The sequence below is a fragment of the Thalassophryne amazonica genome, chromosome 10 (genome assembly GCF_902500255.1).
Source record: "Thalassophryne amazonica chromosome 10, fThaAma1.1, whole genome shotgun sequence".
NCBI lineage: Eukaryota > Metazoa > Chordata > Actinopteri > Batrachoidiformes > Batrachoididae > Thalassophryne > Thalassophryne amazonica.
In genome coordinates, this window is record NC_047112.1 from 25,577,901 (window position 1) to 25,593,256 (window position 15,356).

The window sequence follows — 15,356 nt, forward strand, 5'->3', positions numbered from 1 at the left end:
ACCATGTTTGATCACCCTAACAGGGGAGAGACCGCTTCAGCTGTGCTGCTGTCAATGAGACAGGGACGCCGGAGCGCAGCCGCTTATGCAGTCGACTTCCGCATTGCGGCTGCGAGGTCCGGCTGGAATAATGCTGCGCTCCGCGCCGCCTTTGTAAACGGACTGTCGTCGGTCCTGAAGGAGCATCTGGTGGCCAAGGACGAACCGCGGGAATTAGATGGGCTTATCGACCTTGTTATACGGTTAGACAATCGGTTGGAGGAACGCCGTCGGGAACGAGACGAGGGGCGTGGCCGGGCATGCGCCGTCCCTCTTCCTTCCGGGTCCGAAAAAAGTCCGCCCTTCCCACGCTCCATGGCCTCTACACCCCGTGTGGCTACAGCTCCCCCTGCTGACGAAGTTATGGACACGAGCAGGGCCACATTCAGACCACCACATTGAGAGACTGCCCCGAACGGTTAAACACCAATGCCCGCCCCTAGAAACTGGGCTTAGGGTGGGCCAAGAAATTCACATGAGACACACACATATTTCCACACGGCTCCCAGTTACAATCCTGAGCGGGGATTTAACCCTTCAGGCCCCAGCACTGGTAGACACAGGGTCAGAAGGGAATCTGCTAGACAGCAGATGGGCCAGGAAAGTAGGGCTCCCTCTGGTGGCGCTGCCTTCGCCATTGCAGGTGCGAGCACTAGATGTCACCCTACTCCCTTTAATCACACACAGGACACTACCTGTAACCCTGGTAGTGTCTGGGAATCACCGGGAGGAGATAGAGTTTTTTGTGACTCCCTCTACCTCCCATGTGATTCTGGGGTTCCCATGGATGCTAAAACACAATCCCCGGATTGATTGGCCGTCCGGGGTGGTGGTACAGTGGAGCGAGACCTGCTATCGGGTGTGTTTAGGATCCTCGGTCCCTCCCGGTTCCCAGGCTAAGGAGCAGGTCAAAGACCCTCCCAATCTGTCGGCGGTGCCGGTTGAGTACCACGATCTTGCTGACGTTTTCAGCAAGGATCGGGCACTCACCCTTCCCCCGCACCGTCCGTACGATTGTGCCATCGATTTGATTCCAGGCGTGGAGTTCCCGTCCAGCAGGCTGTACAACCTCTCACGTCCTGAGCGCGAAGCGATGGAGACCTACATCTGGGACTCCTTAGCTGCTGGGCTGATCCGGAACTCCACCTCCCCGATGGGTGCAGGTTTCTTTTTTGTGGGCAAGAAAGATGGTGGACTTCGTCCATGCATTGATTATTGGGGGCTGAATGAGATCACGGTTCGCAACAGATACACGTTGCCTTTATTGGATTTGGTGTTCACCCCCCTGCATGGAGCCAAAATATTCACAAAGCTGGATCTTAGGAACGCATATCACCTAGTTCGGGTCCGGAAGGGAGACGAGTGGAAGACGGTATTCAACACCCCGTTAGGTCATTTTGAGTACCTGGTCATGCCGTTCGGCCTCACTAATGCCCCCGCGACGTTCCAAGCTTTGGTAAATGACGTCTTGCGGGACTTTCTGCACTGATTCGTCTTCGTGTATCTGGACGATATACTAATTTTTTCTCCGGACCCTGAGACTCACGTACGGCATGTACGTCAGGTCCTGCAGCGGTTGTTGGAGAACCGGCTGTTTGTGAAGGGTGAGAAGTGTGAGTTTCATCGCACCTCTTTGTCCTTCCTGGGGTTTATCATCTCCTCCAACTCCGTCGCCCTGGATCCGGCCAAGGTCGCGGCGGTGAGAGACTGGCCCCAACCTACGAGCCGTCGGAAGCTGCAACAGTTCCTCGGCTGCGCAAATTTTTACAGGAGGTTCATTAAGGGGTATAGTCAGGTAGTTAGCCCCCTGACAGCCCTGACCTCACCAAAAGTTCCCTTCACCTGGTCGGATCGGTGCGATGCCGCATTCAGGGAGTTGAAACAGCGCTTCTCAACTGCACCCGTCTTGGTGTAGCCCGATCCCAGTCGCCAGTTTGTGGTTGAAGTGGATGCCTCTGACTCAGGGATAGGAGCCGTGCTATCCCAGAGCGGAGAGACCGATAAGGTTCTTCACCCGTGTGCCTATTTCTCCCGCAGGTTGACCCCAGCAGAACGGAACTATAACGTGGGCAATCGAGAACTCCTAGTGGTGAAAGAGGCTCTTGAGGAGTGGAGACACCTGTTGGAGGGAGCGTCAGTGCCATTCACGGTTTTTACTGACCACCGGAACCTGGAGTATATCAGGACCGCCAGGCGGCTGAACCCCAGGCAAGCCCGCTGGTCACTGTTCTTCGGTCATTTTGACTTCCGAATCACCTACCGCCCCGGGACCAAGAACCAGAGGTCGGATGCCTTGTCCCGGGTGCATGAACATGAAGTCAAAACCGAGCTGTCGGATCCACCGGAACCCATCGTACCGGAGTCCACTATCGTGGCCACCCTTACCTGGGACGTGGAGAAGACTGTCCGGAGGCCCTGGCACGGAGCCCGGATCCCGGAACAGGGCCAAAGAACAGACTATACGTCCCACCAGAGGCCAGGGCTGCCGTCCTGGACTTCTGTCACGGGTCCAAGCTCTCCTGCCACCCAGGGGTGCGTAGGACCATGGCAGTGGTCCGGCAGCACTTCTGGTGGGCGTCCCTGGAGGCTGACGTCCGGGCTTACATCCAGGCCTGCACCACCTGCGCCAGGGGCAAGACGGACCACCAAAAGGCACAGGGACTCCTTCAGCCGCTTCCTGTGCCTCATCCCCCTGGTCCCACATTGGTCTGGATTTCGTCACGGGCCTCCTGCTGTCCCGGGGGCACATCACCATCCTCACGATAGTGGACCGGTTCTCCAAGGCGGCCCACTTCGTGGCCCTCCCGAAGCTCCCGTCGGCCCAGGAGACAGCGGATGTCCTGGTCCACCATGTCGTACGTCTGCACGGGATACCAACAGACATCGTCTCAGATCGTTGTCCCCAGTTTTCCTCGCAGGTTTGGAGAAGTTTCTGCCAGGAGCTGGGGGCCACCGTGAGCCTCTCGTCTGGGTATCACCCTCAGACCAACGGACAGGCTGAACGGGCTAACCAAGAGCTGGAGCAGGCCCTGCGATGTACCACATCTGCACACCCGACGGCTTGGAGTGAACACCTGGCCTGGATCGAGTATGCGCATAACAGCCAAGTGTCCTCTGCCACCGGCTTCTCCCTGTTCGAGGTGTGTCTGGGGTACCAGCCCCCTTCGTTTCCTGTGGTGGAGGGAGAGGTCAGTGTACCCTCGGTCCAGGCCCACCTGCGGAGATGCCGTCGGGTGTGGTGCACCGCCCGTTCGGCCTTGTTGAGGGCCCGGATGAGGGCAAAGACCCATGCAGACCGTCGACGGTCCCCGGCCCCCGCATATCAGCACGGGCAGGAGGTGTGGTTATCCACAAGGGACATTCCCCTCCAGGTGGATTCCCCCAAGTTGAAGGACCGGTACATAGGGCCCTTCAAGATCCTCAAGGTCCTCAGTCCCGCCGCAGTGAGGCTCCAACTCCCGGTCTCACTGCGGATCCATCTAGTTTTCCACGTTTCAAGATTGAAACCACATCACACCTCACCCCTCTGTACACCCGGTCCGGCGCCGCCTCCTGCCCGTATCATCGACGGGGAGCCGGCTTGGACAGTGCACCGGCTCCTGGACGTCCGTCGAATGGGCCGGGGTTTCCAGTATTTGGTGGACTGGGAGGGGTATGGACCCAAAGAACGCTCCTGGGTGAAGAGGAGCTTCATCCTGGACCCGGCCCTCCTGGCCGATTTCTACCATCGCCACCCGGACAAGCCTGGTTGAGGGGGGGGGGGGGGTCCTGTTGTGTGGGCCGCCAGAAGAGGAGGTACTGCTGGCCCACCACCAGAGGGCGCCCTGCCTGAAGTGCGGGCTTCAGGCACGAGAGGGCGCTGCCGCCTCACAGGAACAGCCGAGGTGATAGCTGTCACTCATCAACTATGACAGCTGTCACTGATCATCTGCACTTCACCCGGATAAAAGCAGGATGACACCTCCACCACGTCGCCGAGATATCGTTCTCCTACGGAGGTAATACTCTCAGCCTGAATATTCCAATATTGATTCCAGTAGATACATTGTTGCAGCTGTCTCCCCGGAGAACCGGCATGGGCCGCGACTGCTTCGCTCTGCTTCCCGTCAGATAAGTGTTTGAGACAGGAGCTGCACGAGTGTGTTAGAGGTGGAGGTGGAATTCCCACCGTTGTTGTTACTGGGTGTACACACACCCACACTTGACTGTCTTTGCTCTTCGCCAGCAGTACCAGATCCGACACGCGGAGACGGTGGCCACCTGGGGGACTCGGGACCTGGCGGCTCCAGTATCCTTCGGGTTCGGTGGTGGAGGAAATCGTGTGGTTCCGGTTCTTCTCTAGACGGGCATCTCCTATCGTCGAGCCTGCCCACACGACACCTTTATCCATTGACTTTGTATTTATTCTATAATCTGCTGTGTGTGGTTGTGGCATTCACAGCAGTAAAGTGTTCAAATTTAACTCCTTCTATTGTCCGTTCATTTATGCCCCCTGTTGTGGGTCCGTGTCACTACACTTTCCCAACAATATCTCTAAAATTAGAAAGGTCTTGTCTCAGAGTGATGCTGAAAAACTAATTCATGCATTTATTTCCTCTAGGCTGGACTATTGTAATTCATTATTATCAGGTTGTCCTAAAAGTTCCCTGAAAAGCCTTCAGTTAATTAAAAATGCTGCCGCTAGAGTGCTGACAGGGACTAGAAGGAGAGAGCATATCTCACCCATATTGGCCTCTCTTCATTGGCTTCCTGTTAATTCTAGAATAGAATTTAAAATTCTTCTTCTTACTTATAAGGTTTTGAATAATCAGGTCCCATCTTATCTTAGGGACCTCATAGTACCATATCACCCCAATAGAGCGCTTCGCTCTCAGACTGCAGGCTTACTTGTAGGTCCTAGGGTTTGTAAGAGTAGAATTCAATTTCAATTCAATTCAATTCTGGTTTTTACCTTTTTCATGATTCTCCTACAGTGCTATAATTTTAATATCTCTCTCTCTCTCTCTCTCTCTCTCTCTCTCTCTCTCTCTCTCTCTCTCTCTCTCTCTCTCTCTCAAACAGCTGTTACAAGCCCCAGGGTTTAGTAATTACCCCGTGGTCAGTTCTACACTAGTCATTAGTCTCACTTTGAAGTACGTCAGGTCTGCTGATACCTTAAATCATGTGAACTCAGTGCAGTGGAACCAAGGAATAGAAGCTGTGTGGCAGAAAGTCAATCAAAGTAAAGACAGATGCATGAGAGAAAATGACGATGAATGAGGGAATGACACATAAAGGCTGGTTGATGAGTCAGGATAGAAGAATTCATCTTCCCTTCAAGGAGCCTTATGTTTGAAGTGTAAAGAATTCAAACCTGATGGAAAACTCTGAACACTCTTCACAATGAAATTTGTTGCTTGTCAGTCTTTTACTGACTTTCTATTGTCCAAACGAATAGTTTTCCTCATTGGTCCTTTAAATAGTTTAGCTCACGTTTTCATCCAAGGTGTCTCTGTATGAGACAATCCTGTATCGGAGGTCTACAGATAATTCCTTTGACTTCATGCTTGGTTTGTGCTCTGACGTGCACTGTCAAATGTGGGACCTTATAGGACAGGTGTGTGTCTTTCCAAATCATGTCCAATCCACTTAATTTATCCCAGGTGGACTCCAATTAAGTTGTAGAAACATCTCAAGGATGATGAGTGGAAACAGGATACACCTGAGCACAATTTTGAGCTTAATGGCAAAGGCTGTGAATACTTAGGTACACATGATTTCTTAGTTTTTTATTTTTCATAAATTTGCAAAAATGTCACAAAAAATTAACATTGTCATTATGGAGTATTGTGTGTAGAAGTTTGAGGGAAAAAAAATGAATGTCATTCATTTTGGAATAAGGCTGTAACATAAAAAAAATGTGGAAAAATTGCAGCGCTGTGAATACTTTCTGGATGCACTCAAATCATCAGGAAGGTCACCCAGTGTAGAAAACTTTGCCAAATCAACATGCAGGTCCATTTCATATCTGTTTTGGTGACCCGTAGTGAAACGAGCCAAATGGAATTACTATTGTGATGGATTGATTTATTGGCTCGGATGAACGATAGAGTTGAAGGTGGTGTTTCTTCATTCATGTGGATCTGATTAAGAAACGTGAGATGGTAGCGTTGGCTGGCAGGAATGCTAGGTAAAGCTGGGTATCGTCTGCGTAGCAGTGATATGAAAACCTGTGCAAGTGGACCCAGTGCGTAGGTATACAAGGCACAGAACCTTGGAGTACACCTGTGGACAGTTGATGGGATTAGGTCGATGCCATGATACATTGCACGAGTGCCCACAAAGATAGGATGTGAACCAAGAGTGCATTGTGCCTGAAATAGCCATGTTTACCAGTGTTGACAGCAGTAGCTTCCAGAGTAATTAAAGTAGTGATTCATTCATTGATTGGTTAATTTAGTGAATAATTTTATCATTTGATCACTCCTTGTGTCTTACAGAGGTTCCCAGGGTTTCGTTAGAGCCTATGAACCAAACCTTTGTGGCAGGAGCTGAAGTGAGGATCAGGTGCTCAGCCAGCGGCTACCCTACACCTCGCCTGATTTGGACCCACAATGACATGTTCATCATGGCCTCCAGCCGGTAAATTCAGCCTCATTTTACAGATTTGATGCCTTTCGGCACATCTGAATTTTAAATTGTAGATATTGCTCTGTTTTGGGGTTTGCTTCTGAATCTGCTGAGGAACTTTGTAGTATTGTGTTGTGATTTTCATTTTATTTGTTGCGTCTCTGTTCTCTAAAAAACTTCCAGATGTTGGAGCTGTATAAAATTAAAATTTGTGACATAGTTTCAAAGTATAAGGATTTAGGTTTCAGGCATACAACTGAGTGAAGTAAAGCTCTGGCCATGGTAACCTTTAGTTTGCCTTCATAACACTGCTTTTCCTCCACAGATAGCAAAGTAAAATTAAGAAGAACCAGCTGTTTATCTAAGATGCTGCAAAAAAATTGTGGTCTCAAGTGGAACCATGACTCCATAAAAGCAGTATACTTTAGAATAAATAAACAGTGAACGGTGCTTCACGTGGGTTCAAATTGGTTCATTTGAATGATAATAAAAGGGTTGCCTCCAGTGGCTCCAAAATGTGAACAAGTAAGTTTGAAATTGGCTGCTGCAATCCAACAGGGGCTCCAGTGAAACTGAGTTTCTAAACATTTAGAAATCAAATCTAACTTCCAGACTTTCTCGCTGTTTATTTGAGCTATAAACTATACGTGCTTCAGTTTTACTCACTGAGCTGCAGAAAACAAATTCCCAAGATGGTCTCAAAACATTTGTTAGAGAGAATCGACTCCTGGAGGGAGTGAACAGGACTCACAGGATGTCATTTGGACACTTTATTGAGTGTCAACATTGAAATAATTTAGGAGTTTGAAAAGTTATTTCATGAACTCACATCGATATGAGTGCCGTCGACAGTGGAAGTTTTGATTTTGGGTACTGACTTTGTTGGATGACGGGACATCTTGGGGAGAGGTTGGAGGTACGTCTGTGTTGGGGTGAGCTATGGGGAATCTCCTGCATCAATGACTAATCAAGTCTGGAATTCCTGAGGTTTTTTCTGATAATCAAAAAACACCCTGAGGGAGACTTTCCTTCCCAGTGTCACCAGTGTGCTGGTGAGTAAGGTCTAGACCTTACTCATGTGTAGCACCTTGAAACACCTTATGTTATGATTTGGCACTGCAGAAATAATTATCTGCATTAACATCATCAAACAACTGGAGACCAACAATAGCAAATGCTAAAAAGACAGTGTTTTTTTTCCTCAAAATTGAAAGCTTATTTCTGAAGGTTGCTACACAAATCCCTCCTAAATGACCAATATGACAGCGCCACCAAAAAATACAAACAGTTCAGTCCCTGCTATGTCTGTGTATGATTTTATAGAATTGTAATTATAGCAAAATTGTTACATTTTGTAGGCTGTGTCTTAATAGATGGAATTGTTAATTGTTACTTTTGGGGAGAGCGTAGAGAAGAAGGCTTGTGTCAAAGGATGACAAGCCCTCTTTGGATCGATTTTCGTTCACACAAGAAAATGACAAAGGTCCTTTGGCTAAAGACCTCAATCGCCCATTTTCTTCCAGTGTGCAGATCAACACCTTACAGGGCAAAGTGGGAATTTGAGGCACCATAGTAAAGCACTTTGATCTTCCGCATCTGATGGTCTACTGCTCTCATAATGTGTAAAACACAATGTTCACGCAGTATGGCAACAGAGTGTTTCTGGTACTGTTACTACTGTTGTGCGCTTACGATTTTTGCAATACACAGTGTTCGGCAATATCTTGTCAACCAGTGACTCATACATGTACCTCACTTAGCACCTTGATTGGAAACTTTAAATTGTCCGTAGGTCTGTGTGTTCTGCCCAGTGCATCAGTGCATCTCTTTCTTCAAGCAGAGTGGATAGTTGTCATGATCATACTAAACAGTGTATGTTGCATGTTCAGGTACAGGATGACTCCTGATGGCACACTGCTTATAAGGAACATGCAGAAGAAAGATGGAGGAGTGTACAGCTGTCTGGCCACTAACAATGCTGGAACACACAAAATGACCTCTGTCATCTCCTACGTTGGTGAGCGTCACTTAACAGGCAAAGTGAAAAGAAAAAAAAAAAAAAAATAATTAAAAAAAAAAAAAAAAAAAAATATATATATATATATATATATATATGTGTGTGTGTGTGTAAGGATTAAACAATGAGAAGCCGTGTATTACACGGTTTGAATGCACGACGCGGAGTCTAAAACACTGTTACTCCGCAAAGTGTGTGTGTATATATATATATATATATATATATATATATATATATATATATATATATATATATATATATATATACATGAGTATATATTAGTCCCGATAGAGTTTAGTTGTTTGCGGTGATTCTGCTACCAATTTGACTAACAAGCAAACATATGCTAAAATAGAATCCGATGTGCACAGATAGAAACAGGGTGTGCACGCACACACACACACCAAAGCACATACTATACAGTATATCATAGAAGTGCATGCACAAAAGCAGATAATGTATGCTTTTGTTGTCACTCCTGTTCTTTAGAATCTCCTCAGGTGACCGTGGCTTTTAGTGAGATTCTCGTTGCTGTCAGAGAAACCACTGTGATGACTTGTTTAGCAACTGGAATCCCTGTGCCTGAGGTCAGGTGGTACAAAGGTAAGACCTCAGAAACAGGTGAAAGGCAGACACAGTTGTGTAGACTTGAAGACAGACGAAATGTGTTTGAGTTGGCATAAAGGATCAACTTGGGGCTAAAAATGACAACCATTAGGGCCATTTTGGGTAAAATTATGTGGCTGTTAAAGAATCAAGTATTAGTATTTTTGGACGGAAATGGGTAGAGGTGTTTTGAAATATGCAATGCAAAAATTAAAAAATTTACCAAGTATATTTGTATAATTTCTTGAAAGATATACTTGTTTTTCAAAGATGCATCTTTTTTGTTTACTTGTTATAAGTTAAAGACACCTTGCTTTCATATTAAAAATAAAATAAATAGATAAATCAGTCAACTGGATAAGTGAAAATTCACTTAAGATCTTGAAATTAGCTGCAAAAATTAAACTCATTTTGAGCTTTTTAATCACTAGTATTATGAAGTGTTACATCTTTTACAAATAACACAGTGGCTTAAAAATCAATCAAACAAAAAAATAAATACATAAAATAATACAACCTCAATTCCAGTCATGTTGGGATGTTGTGTAAAATGTAAATAACAGAATACAATGATTTGCAAATCCTTTTCAACCTATATTCAATAGAATACACCACAAAGACAAGATATTTAATGTTCAAACTGATAAACGTTTTTGTTTTTCTGCAAATATTTGCTCATTTTGAAATGGATGCCTACAACACATTTCAAAAAAGTTGGGATGGGGCAACAAAAGACTGGGAAAGTTGATGAATGCTCAAAGAACACGTAATTGGAAACAGGTGAGTGTCATGATTGGGTATAAAAGGAACATCCCCAAAAGGCTCAGCCATTCACAAGCAAAGATGGGGTGAGGATCACCACTTTGTGAACAACTGCATGAATAAATAGTCCAACAGTTTCTCAACTTTCAATTGCAAGGAATTTAGAGATTCCATCATAACAGTCCATAATATAATCAGAAGATTCGGAGAATCTAGAGAACTTTCCACACGTTAGCGGCAAGGCCAAAAACCAACACTGAATGCCCGTGACCTTCGATTTCTCAGGTGGCACTGCATTAAAAGCCAACATCATAGTGTAAAGGATCTTACCGCGTGGGCTCAGGAACACTTCAGAAAACCATTGTCAGTTAACATAGTTCATCGCTACATCTACAAGTGCGAGTTAAAACTCTACCATGCAAAGTGAAAGCCATACATCAACACCATCCACAAACCCCGCCACCTTCTCTGGGCTCGAGCTCATTTGAAATGGACAGACGCAAAGTGGAAAAGTGTGCTGTGGTCTGATGAGTCCACATTTCAAATTGTTTTTGGAAATCATGGACGTCGTGTCCTCCGGACAAAAGAGGAAAGAGATCATCCAGATTGTTACCAGCGCAGTGTTCAAAAGCCAGCATCTGTGATGGTATGGGGGTGTGTTAGTGCCCATGGCAGGCCAACTTACACATCTGTGATGGCACCATCAATGCTGAAAGGTACATCCAAATTTTGGAGCAACACATGCTGCCATCCAAGCAACGTCTTTTTCAGGGACGTCCCTGCTTATTTCAGCAAGACAATGCCAAGCCACATTCTGCACGTGTTACAACAGCGTGGCTTCGTAGTAAAAGAGTGCGGGTATTAGACTGGCCTGCCTGCAGTCCAGACCTCGCCCATTGAAAATGTGTGGCGCATTATGAAGCGCAAAATACGACAATGGAGACCCCGGACTGTTGAACAACTGAAGTCGTACATCAAGCAAGAATAGGAAAGAATTCCACCTACAAAGCTTCAACAATTAATGTCCTCAGCTCTCAAACACTTATTGAGTGTTGTTAGAAGGAAAGGTGATGTAACACAGTGGGAAACATACCACTGTCCCAGCTTTTTTGAAATGTGTTGCAGGCATCCATTTCAAAATGAGCAAATATTTGCAGAAAAACAAAAAAGTTTATCAGTTTGAACATTAAAGATCTTGTCTTTGTGGTGTATTCAGTTGAATATAGGTTGAAGAGGATTTGTAAATCATTGTATTCTGTTTTTATTTACAGTTTACTCAGTGTCCCAACTTCATTGGAATTGGGGTTGTACGTTTAGAGTACCTTAGAGCTCACTTGGAATAAGATAATTAATAGATACAAATGAGAGCAGTATAGACAGTGTGGCAGCTAATGAATAAATGAATGGATGGATGAATGAAAAGACAGTCAAAATATATTTTTCTTTTAATGATGAATTGTTCTAAATCCAAGGTGACCTTCAGCTGCAGTCGTCTTCCTTCTTTAATGTGGATGCATTTGGAGGGACCCTGACCATTATGGAGACCCAGGATGCTGATGCTGGAGAATACACCTGTGTGGCTGTCAACGCTGTTGGCTCCTCATCAGGAAAGATGTCTCTCAGTGTCGGAGGTAATAGGTTTGCAAAGTTTAGTTAACCTTATAGAAGGAGAGTGAACGGCATTAAACACAGTTACCCTGCCTGCTGTAAGTCTGCAGAGCACTACGTTGCTTTTTAGGAGGTTAACAGAAATTGGAGTCATCAGTGTTTTCATATTGAGATGTTGACAACTTTTCTTTTCAGCTCGTAATGTCTGAACCAGGTGTCAGCAGAGGTTTATACAATAACATTTGTAGATATCACCAATAATATTACTTATTTCTGCAAGGTCAGGTCAGAAGCAGGCTCTGGTGACACTTGTTGCCAGAGCCACCTCACTAAGGAACTGCCTGGATTCTGGATGGCCACCAAATTAGACAAGTGGTCCATCCCCACCACTCAAGAGTAAGCAAATCATTGTATTTATATAGTGCCAAATCACAACATAAGTCACCCCAAGGTGTTTCACAAGGGTAAGGTCGAACCTTACCAACCCCTCTGAGCAAGCACATAGGCGACAGTGGTAAGGAAAAATTTCCTCTGGCGTTCTTGAGGAAGAAAGCTCAAGCAGACCAGCCTCAGAGTGGTGACCTATTCTAACAGTAACAGTGATCACATAAAGTGCGACAAAGAATTATCAGACATTCCAAACAGGAATAAAATAAAAGTAACAGTCTATCTGCTAGAGGTGGGTGATACCGGGAATTTTGGTATTGATGCGATACCAAGTAAATACAGGCCCAGTATCGCCAATATCGATATCGATACTTTTTCATATTTAAGCTTCATAGATCCAAAACACCTAGGATAGAATTTCGCCAAACATTGTACATGACAACAAAATACTTTATTATCACAATCAACACAACTTAAAACAAAATCTCCTGAGGTAGAGGGCTGACAAACCACAATACAAGGGTGCGCTGCTCCGTGTTGTGTGACACAGTGCAGCGCTGCTCTTACAGACAGAGAGTAGACTTTGATGAAGCTGCGTACGCAGCAGTCAGTGTGTGGGAGAGAAAAAAAGCTTGAGTATTGATCTTTTTACACCAGGATCGTTCAATATCGATACCAGCGGTGGTATCGATATTATCGATATTAGGATCGATTCGCCCACCTCTAGTATCTGCTGCAGCTGTGTAGATGCTGGCATCTCGTTGGATTTTTCCAGCTGCTGGAGTCATCGATGTTGAGGCACCTGCCTGCTGGGTCATGCTTAGAGAAATTCACCACATGGCCAAAAAGATGTGGTGACATTTACTCACACTGGAAATAACTCTTCTTTTGGTACAAAGTCATTCCAGTGGTACCCAAGCATTTGCTGAAGAAACCTAGCACCAAAGACATCCAGTCATTGCCTGAGAACACTGATTAGCATCCAAGTCTAATAACCACAGAGCAAGACAGGAAATACCGCGACCCAAAGACTTGCCCTTCCTGCTCCTGAAAATATATCAGCATCATTAAACATCTCTGTCTAACAGCTTTACTGGAGATGATGGGCAAAAGGTTAAAGTAGTTGGCTTACAAACAAAGGGTCCTTGATTCAAATCCCCATCAGATGTAAAAATCATTAAGGTCCCTTGGGTAAAGTCCTTAATCAACTAGTTTCCCCTGGTGTGCAGTTGAGCACCTTGCATGGTAGCACCCTGACACTGATGTGTGTGTCAGTGGCTCATAGCACACACTGTTGTGTTGGCGGTCATTGATGTTTTCAGACCCAGAACACAGTCCTCTGTTTTACATCTGCACCAGGTTAAAAAGACGTCTGCCCATGTTCAGTCCTAGAAATCTGTGAGAATTAAAGTTAAACATTTGCACATGCAAAATGACTACCAAAGCATACTATTCCTAATTACGTCACATGTTCATTTGTTTTGTAGCAGTAACTTAGATAAAGCTTCATAGATTTCTCTACATCTGCTCCTAAAATATGTAGTGGGTAAAGGTTTTCTGTTGAATGCAGTACAGATGCATTAGCATCCTTAAAATTTGTGACCTCTTGACTGCTCCAGCTGCACCCAGGTTTGTGCGCGAGCCATCTGATGTGGCAGAAGACATCGGCTCAAATGTGACTCTACTATGCCACGTCCAAGGTTACCCCGAGCCACAGGTCAGCTGGAGGAGAGAGGACGGTGTACCCCTTTTCAACAGGCCTCACCCACATAGCACAGTGACCCAGAGCAGAGGAGGTCTACATATCACCAGTGAGTGTTTTAGTTTGATACCATGTGTCCATAAGCATGTGTTCCAGCACCAAGATTGCATGCAAATAGTCTTTGTTTATAGTTTAATATCTTTTGTTTTCTTAGACTTGTGGGTGGAGGATGAGGCAACATACATCTGTGAGGCCAAGAACCACTTTGGCATTATTCAGACAAAAGCCAGAGTCACAGTGACTGGACTGGGTAAGTGTCTCGGACTCTGCTTGTTTGGACGCCTACGTACAATATGTTTCACTGCAATATTTGTTGTATGTCCAGTGAAAACAACATAGAGTTCCTACAGAATGTAGTTTCTTTTAATTAACACTTGAGCTGTCTGATTTGATATTTTATTATTGTATCGATATCTGCAGTCTCACCTGTCATCGCAATTAGTCCGACCGTGCTCAGTGTGATCGAGGACCAGCAGCTGACCCTGCCATGTGTACTGCTGGCTGGGAATCCGCTCCCCGAAAGACAGTGGCTGCATAACTACGGCCTGGTGAGGGGACGCACATGTACAGTAAATAGACAACACCCAGACCAGAGTAAATACCCAGAGGAAGCCCATAGTCAGCAATGGGGAGGAAAAACTGCCTTGAGTGTTTTTTGGTTGTAGGAAGAAACCTCCGGCAGACCAGACTCAGAGGGCTGACCATCTGCTTTGGCCACTTTACAAAAAAAAAAAATCTAATCAAATCAATTTTATTTATATAGCGCCAAATCACAACAAACAGTTGCCCCAAGGCGCTTTATATTGTAAGGCAAAGCGATACAATAATTACGGAAAAACCCCAACGGTCAAAACGACCCCCTGTGAGCAAGCACTTGGCGACAGTGGGAAGGAAAAACTCCCTTTTAACAGGAAGAAACCTCCAGCAGAACCAGGCTCAGGGAGGGGCAGTCTTCTGCTGGGACTGGTTGGGACTGAGGGAGAGAACCAGGAAAAAGACATGCTGTGGAGGGGAGCAGAGATCAATCACTAATGATTAAATGCAGAGTGGTGCATACAGAGCAAAAAGAGAAAGAAACACTCAGTGCATCATGGGAACCCCCCAGCAGTCTAAGTCTATAGCAGCATAACTAAGGGATGGTTCAGGGTCACCTGATCCAGCCCTAACTATAAGCTTTAGCAAAAAGGAAAGTTTTAAGCCTAATCTTAAAAGTAGAGAGGGTGTCTGTCTCCCTGATCTGAATTGGGAGCTGGTTCCACAGGAGAGGAGCCTGAAAGCTGAAGGCTCTGCCTCCCATTCTACTCTTACAAACCCTAGGAACTACAAGTAAGCCTGCAGTCTGAGAGCGAAGCGCTCTATTGGGGTGATATGGTACTATGAGGTCCTAAGATAAGATGCGACCTGATTATTCAAAACCTTGTAAGTAAGAAGAATAATTTTAAATTCTATTCTAGAATTAACAGGAAGCCAATGAAGAGAGGCCAATACGGGTGAGATATGCTCTCTCCTTCTAGTCCCTGTCAGCACTCTAGCTGCAGCATTTTGAATTAACTGAAGGCTTTTCAG

General features: G+C 45.6%; 1 protein-coding gene across 1 annotated transcript in view; it reads left to right on the forward strand.

Moving 5' to 3' along the window:
* hmcn1 (hemicentin 1) overlaps positions 1-15,356 on the forward strand; it is a 276,985-nt gene that overhangs the window by 73,917 nt on the left and 187,712 nt on the right. Inside the window, exons 12-18 of the mRNA XM_034179597.1 lie at positions 6,519-6,660; positions 8,538-8,665; positions 9,155-9,268; positions 11,506-11,664; positions 13,648-13,839; positions 13,945-14,040; positions 14,211-14,338. Of these exons, the coding sequence (XP_034035488.1) occupies positions 6,519-6,660; positions 8,538-8,665; positions 9,155-9,268; positions 11,506-11,664; positions 13,648-13,839; positions 13,945-14,040; positions 14,211-14,338 (959 nt within the window). The remainder of the gene's footprint in view (positions 1-6,518; positions 6,661-8,537; positions 8,666-9,154; positions 9,269-11,505; positions 11,665-13,647; positions 13,840-13,944; positions 14,041-14,210; positions 14,339-15,356) is intronic.